The sequence below is a fragment of the Drosophila mojavensis genome, unplaced genomic scaffold (genome assembly GCF_018153725.1).
Source record: "Drosophila mojavensis isolate 15081-1352.22 unplaced genomic scaffold, ASM1815372v1 contig_80, whole genome shotgun sequence".
In the NCBI taxonomy this organism is placed as follows: domain Eukaryota; kingdom Metazoa; phylum Arthropoda; class Insecta; order Diptera; family Drosophilidae; genus Drosophila; species Drosophila mojavensis.
The window spans coordinates 4,464,451-4,471,973 of NW_025318906.1; the positions used below are offsets into that span (position 1 = coordinate 4,464,451).

A 7,523-nucleotide genomic window follows, 5' to 3' on the forward strand; every position below is an offset into this window, starting at 1 on the left:
GACTTATCGGTTTAACTTTTTTAATAATATCTGCATTACGTTTGTGACGTCATTTAGCAACATTCAGCAACTCTAGCCCTGCGGACGATTTTGTAGCCCTGGCCCAGGCACGTGTAGCTTATATTCGGTTGTATACAAAACGTAAATATGAGTGTCAATGAATATATTGCTGGTACTTACAAATAGTTGTTATTTTCCATTGGAAGATTATTTTATATTATATTGGTATCTATTTATTTTAGAGGCAGCAGCTATTGAACTACCCAGCTCAGAAGATGAACCTGATACTGAACAGGCAGAGGACGCGGACGTCTGTAGCGATCAGCAGTTGGCAAACGAATTTCGTGTGCACTACATAAAGGATGAAGCATCGTTAGGCTTTGAGCAATCGTATATTCTAAGTTTAACTGCTTCTACTGATTTTACGCGACTTGCTGTAGGCCAAAATATTCCGGCTGTGAAGATCTACGATTTGAGTAAAGGAGGCGAACTAACGCAAATACAAGAGCTTGTTCCACGATCATTGCCCTTGAAGAAGAGAGGGCGAGAAGCATTTAATCGTGGTGTTCGCTTTTTGGAAGATAATGGGAATACATTGCTAGCCGGCTACTCAAATGGACAAGTGAAACTCTTCGATTTGCGCACACCTGTCGAACAAGCAACATTTATGTCTGAATTCGTACCTCCTGTGCCACCATCTATTAGATGTTTCGATCGCAATGCGAATAGTCGAATCCTGTGCTGCGGCACAAAGCTTACAACCAGTGCTTATTTACTCTTCTTTGATATAAGAAAGCGTAAAGAGCTAGGCTCCTACTGCGAAAGCCACTCGGATGATATCACTTCGGTTCGATTTCATGACACATATCCCGATTTGCTTTGCACCGGCAGCACTGATGGCCTAATAAATGTCTTTGATATCAAAGAAAGTGATGAAGATGAGGCGCTTAAAAACACAATTAATACTGAGAGCAGTGTGCACCGTCTCAATTGGCATCAGGATGCTAATAATAAGGAGGTTATCACTTGTATTACACACACAAATGATTTCAAGAGCTATGAATGCTTAGAAGGTGATGATTGGTTATCCTTTAAACGTTCTGAAATTGTTGCTGGCATAAGACGTAAAAGTCCAGCCAATTTCAATCTAATCAATGCTCACACTATGCTGGATAAGGGATTATTTTTGCTAGCGGGCACAAACTTCCATAGAGGGTAAATATCTAAATCCTTAAAGGTATATTCAGAATCTTAAAATTTCTTTTTTTTAGTGAAGTTTTGCGTTCTGTAATTGCTCCGGCCAAGGGCTTGTTGAAGCCTTTTACAAACTATGTTGGTAATAAACAGGTTGTACGCGAGAGTCTTTACGACGCCAAGCGAGATCTGCTTATCACAAGCGGCGAAACCGGCCTCATTTCCATTTGGACAAGCGATGCGAGCGACGTAAAAAGCAACGATAATTTAAGAAAAATGAGATTTGCCAAAAGTCGCAAGAGTACACCGTATTAAGTAGTCCTTAATATAAATATAATATTAAATAAATACTTTTAAGTTAAAGCAATGTCTTTTCGATTACATTTTACATTCATGCCTTTCAAATATAAACTCCGAGGCAGTCTTGTGCTAGCTCTCTTACTGTACGCACGTACCTAAGGATTAGCTTGTCAAAGAAAATAAAAATAAAAACAAGTCCACGATTAAAAGAACAAAACGAACTTTATCTCCAGGGGACACCGTTATGTCGCCCAAAGTAAAGCGCACTGCGCTAAAAATAGACACTGGTCAGCGACCAAACGCCAACAAAAACTACTACTCGCCGTTGCAAACACTAATACAACCAAACGACGAGATCGAAATCACTGATAATAATGAAGATGAGCTCGAGCAAATCAGTTCTAAAAACAAAGTGTATGTTCCCCCAATAACGGTCCTCAAATGCACAGTGGATCAAATTCATAATATCTGCAAACAAATTAATTGCACTAAATATTCCATCAAAAGATTTCAATTGGAATCAAGCTCCACTGCGTCGATATAAATGACCATAAAGCCGCGTGCAGTGTAATGCATGGAAAATTTGAATATTTCTCCTACGCCGATAAAAATGACAGGCCATACAAAGCACTGCTGTTGGGGCTAGATAAAATGGATCCCTCTTCATTAAAAAATGAGCTTATCGGTCTTGGTCTAAACTGTCTAGATGTTAAACTGGTTCAGCGAAAAAGACCAAACAACACTGTCCTAATTCTATACGTGGTCTTCTTCACCAAAAAATCCATCACACTCAATGAGCTTAGAAAAAACCACTCAGTTATCAACTATGTAAGAGTGAAGTGGGAGTATCAAAAGAAATCCAGTCACCAAATAACTCAATGCTACAACTGCCAAATGTTTGGTCATGGCTCAAACCGCTGCGCCGTGAAGTCGTATTGCTCTAACTGCGCTGGACCTCACAAAACCGCTGAATGTCCGGATGGATCTACTGTTAAATGTGCCAACTGTAATGGTTCACATAAATCCAACGACGCTAACTGCCCTAGTAGGATTAGTTACCTAAATCTAAGATCTCAATATCGGTCGCATCAAGTAAGACCCAATCGTACTAATATTTCTTTGCCACCACAGCTTGATTACTCCAATGCGTTCCCTAATACGCTAAGTAAATCAAATTTTCATTCAAGCGCCAGATGGGTTAACCATAATGGCAATCACACTCCTAATGTCAACAAGGATCTTTTCTCTTTGGAGGAGATCAAGTCCCTTACATTTGAGCTTATAAAAAACTTAAGAAACTGCAAGACCAAGGCAGACCAATTCGAATTAATAACATCATTGGCATGCAAGTTCGTACATAATGTTTGATCATCTCTCAATTATAACTTGGAACGCTAGAGGCGTTAAAAATAAGAAAGATGAGCTTTTTGCTTTCTTAAATAGAGAAAATGTAGATATCTGTCTACTAACTGAATCCTGGCTTAACAGCTCATTATCAATTAAAAACAATAATTACTTTTGTTACAGATGTGACAGATCTAGTAGAAGAGGAGGAGGGGTTGCCATTATTATTAAAAATCTATTCGCCATACCCTGCTTCCCCTCCCTAACACAAATTTAATCGAATCTATTGGCATAAATATTACCATTAACGGAACTACCTGCACTTCACTGTTTTGCTGTTATTTTGGTGGTGGTCGAGCGGACCCCCTTCAAAAACAAATCTTTACAAATGATTTGCGACTATTAACCCGCACTCCTGGAAACTTAGTGTTAGGAGGAGATTTTAATAGCCGACACAGGCTCTGGGGCTGTAACCGAGCAAATGTCTGGGGATCATTGCTGTACAACTTCTCATTATCTCGTGGACTTACAGTTCATTTCCCTAATGAACACTCTTATGTACCAGCGAGTGCTAGATATCAATCGTCTACGCTAGACTTATTTGTTTCAAACAACTGTCAACTGTTATCCAATACTATAGCAATAAATGATCTAGGCTCGGATCATCTCCCTGTCCAAACAATACTGCACTCAAATTACACTAAAGTTAAAAAATTCTTCTATGATATCAAAAACGCAAACTGGACTGTGTTTGGTAGAACAATCAACCGACTATTACCAGACTGCGACTCCTTCCCCGCTAGTTCGCAGGACGACATAGACAATTTAATAAATTTGTTTAGCTTAGTGATCGTTGCAGCTAAAGAGCACAGTATTCCTAAAAGAGAAATCAAATCTTCTCCCAAAGCTCTACCTCCTAATATAATCTCTCTAATAAAACTTAGAAACAGGCACCGTCGAAATTGGTTGAGACGCAGAAATATATGTGATCTGACTCTAGTTAGATGGTTCAGCCAACTAGTTAATATTGAATTATCCAAACTCAGAAACGAGAACTGGAATAATCTCTTATCCTCGCTAGAAAAAAATTCTTCCCCCTTTTGGAAGCTTTCAAAAGTCATCAAGAAGAAATACAGTGGAATACCCACACTCACACACAATCAGCAAAATTTCGTAAGTGCCGATAAGAAAGTCGAACTATTAGCATCATTGTTCGCCTTGAACCATTCGCACTCAGCTAACCTCGGTGATCCATCCACTAGCTCTGAGGTCAACAGTTTCACGGGGTTATTGGACTCCCTGCCTGTTGACCACGACGAATCATACCTGACAAATGTCCATGAGGTATCTTCGATTTTAAAAGAGCTTAAATCCAAGAAGACTCCAGGTCTGGATAACATTGAAAATGTGTGCCTAAAAGCCCTCCCTCGTAAAGGAGTCAAATTTCTTTCATTCCTTATTAATGAGTGCCTACGCCTCGGATATTTTCCACATAAATGGAAGATCTCTAAAGTCATTCCCATCTTAAAGGCAAACAAGCCTCCTGAATGCCCTACATCATATAGACCAATAAGTCTGCTTTCATCAGTCAGTAAAATCCTAGAGAAAGTCATTAAGAAAAGATTAGTTGACTTTACTGAAAGTAATAATGTCCTTTCGCCTCTTCAGTATGGCTTCCGTCGTGAACACAATACCATTCAACCTCTGGGTAGAATTAAAAAAATTGTCAAGGCCAATTTTAGTAGTTCCAAATCTACGGGTATGGTCTTGCTAGACATTAAAGCGGCCTTTGACTCTGTATGGCATGAAGGACTTGTGTACAAAATGAACCTCTTACATTTCCCATTGCAGATTATTAAAATAATACGCAGTTTCTTGAAAGACAGATTCTTTACAGTGTACATAGGCGATGCTCATTCACGTGCAAGTTATATTCCTGCAGGTTGCCCGCAAGGATCCTGCCTCTCCCCAATATTATATAATATCTATACATCCGACTTCCCTGCTTTAAGTGGATGCACGGCATCCATTTTCGCTGATGATACGGCAATCCTTTGCTCTGGTAAACTGGCAACCGATATCTCAGATTCTCTCCAAGCAGCCTTTAACGTTCTAGTTGCGTACTTTACTAAGTGGAAAATTCTTATAAATCCGGAAAAAACCCAAGCAATATACTTTACAAGAAATAGGAAAAATAATTATATTCCTCTACATCCTATTAATCTAAGCCAAGTAGACATTAACTGGGAGAACAATGTTAAATATCTTGGTGTCTTGTTAGACAAAAAATTAACTTTTTCTGATCACGTCCAATTTATTATTAAAAAAACAAATATATTAATTAAAGTGTTATATCCATTCATAAATAGGAACTCTCGACTAAGTTTAGAAAATAAAATGTACCTATTTAGATCAATTTTCCAGTCCACAATTTTTTACGGGGCTCCGGTTTGGGCTGATATAGCTAAGACTCATATCTGTAAAATCCAAGTCTTGCAAAACAAAATATTAAAAAGAATATTTAATCTCCCGTGGCATTACCCTACTGCGGAGCTACACTATATTGCCAGAGTCGAACTAGCGTCAGATAGATTGACTAAGTTGCACACAAATTTTGTAACCCGTTGTAGTTATTCATCTTACCTACATTTACAAAACAGTAATGAACCCTTATAAGCAATAAGCAATTAGTCTTAATTTTAATTTTAAGTTTTTAGTCTTTAAGTCAATTTACGAGGTTTTTGTTTATACTTTTCCTTCAAAAATAATGTTTCTAAATGTAATTAAATTTCCTGAACAAATAATATTAACATTTAAGCAGAAAAGGTTTATGGCCTGTACTCTTAACTTTCACATGTAAATCACTCACACTTGTGTAAATACTGATATAAAATAAAGTGTTCCTTATAAATAAATAAATGAATAAACTCCGAGGCAAATTCCGTATGATTTTAAATTTTAGTGTCAGTTGGATTTACGTTGCCAGAAGCAATAACTTATATTACGAATAAATGGTTTATGGAGTTGCCACTCCTTTAGAATTTTTTGGCTTGCATGCAAAGTCAGCTTGCTTTAGCACATACGCATGTACTAAAACGTTAAGACTGTTGCGTTTGTACATGACGTAAGGCTGTCCGTGACGTTTTCTATGAATACTCTTTTGGGGTGGTTCGGCGAAACCATTGAAAAACTTAAAAAAAAAATCGATGCGGTGTTAGAGTATATATTAAGCTTATGCTTACCTATAATTAAGAGTTGAATACTTAAAACTTATATCTTTATACAATATAAAATACCAAAAGGAAGACGGGGTATACAAGAATTATTTTAATTATTACTATTTATTTTAGAGCTACTATAAAAATCTGTATATTATATTTTTATATTGAAAAAATTTTAATATATATATTCATTTAATTTATATCTTAAAAAAACATATAATTAAAAAAAAAGTGTAAAAATAAAAATAATAATATGTCAAAATATATAATTTTATATATTTATTAAGTTTTGAATTTAAATAAATAATATAAAATAATAGAATAAACGTACATTTATTTTAAATTTAACTTTATTTAATTATAATTAAATATTCATTGTATAGCAAATATTAAAGAGTTTTAAACCAATCTTCTTATTGTTTTTATATAGATACTAATCTCCTTTCAGCCATGCTCCTGCATATTATTCCTCTCAAAAAGTCTCATCAAGATCTGCTTAGTAAAAAATTAGCACATCCTTAACACATACTGTTTACACTTAACTCACTATCCCACTCTCCTTCTCTGTCTCTATAATTTCTCAATTACCTTTCTTCGCATTGAGTCCCATCCCGGGCCCAATTAGTGCTGCAGTAGGCATTGCAAATGCGTGCCCACAAATCGTCTAATCCGGTGCCACTGGGCCGAGAGCAGTGCGAGCTGCGAGCTGCGAGCTGCGAGTTGCGAGCTGTGTGAGGCTGCTGGTGCCTAAATGTTGACAAATACAACACCTACGATACAAATAAAATTGCTACAGAAGTCCCACCTAGAACGCTCTAACCGGAACGACTTAATTTTCACAAATTTACGCCAGGATGCAGGACGACTCGATCGGGTCTCCTCTCCACTTACCGTGGCTAATTGCTCATGAATAAATTGTTTCGGTTTTCGAATTCCATCGAAAATGCATGGACTGCTTCGCTCTCTCTGTCTGACTTACATATGCCTACTCTATCTGTCTCGCTCTAGCGCTGCGAGTCCTGCGGAGCAACCAAAATATTATGGTGTTCCCTGCTGTTAGCGCACAGTCAATGCGAATTTGCTGCGGTAAGAGATGTTGCTGCTTGTTCCTCATCTTCGGCAGGCTCTGCATCGTCCTGCTCGTCTTCTCGTTGAGTGTCCTTTTCTGCTCCTTGTCGTCGCTCTGCGACATTTGACATGTCTGTTTGGCTTGACCCTGAGTTTGTGTTCCACTTTGATGTGATTCGTCAATGCGGTGGACTACCGGCTACCGACACAGCAGACTCCAGACTGCAGATTGCAGACCTCTCAACCTCAACTTCAACTTCGACTTCGACTTCGACTCGGCCTGCCCTAAGGATTCCCAGTCTGCGCTCTGACCCTGCAGGAGTCAGCGTCTCCTGCCGACTGCCCAACAGCGTTTGTTGGCGTATCTCAGTGTTGTTTGTTTGGCTGCCTGTCCGT

General features: G+C 38.1%; 1 protein-coding gene across 1 annotated transcript; it reads left to right on the forward strand.

The window, feature by feature from the left end:
• Positions 1–82: 82 nt before the first annotated feature.
• LOC6578695 (WD repeat-containing protein 89) lies at positions 83–1,557 on the forward strand. Its single transcript, XM_002004567.4, has 3 exons — positions 83–172; positions 243–1,215; positions 1,272–1,557. Exons 1-3 carry the CDS (start codon positions 148–150, stop codon positions 1,507–1,509), a joined length of 1,236 nt encoding a protein of 411 aa, XP_002004603.1. The 5' UTR covers positions 83–147; the 3' UTR covers positions 1,510–1,557.
• The last annotated feature ends 5,966 nt before the right edge of the window (positions 1,558–7,523 follow it).

Bases quoted from the DNA above. Each gene is read 5' to 3' on its own strand.
- LOC6578695 (XM_002004567.4), top strand. From the start codon at position 148: ATGAGTGTCAATGAATATATTGCTG. The intron at 173-242 runs GTACTTACAAAT...TATTTATTTTAG, and splicing joins TGTCAATGAATATATTGCTG to AGGCAGCAGCTATTGAACTA. The intron at 1,216-1,271 runs GTAAATATCTAA...TCTTTTTTTTAG, and splicing joins GGCACAAACTTCCATAGAGG to TGAAGTTTTGCGTTCTGTAA.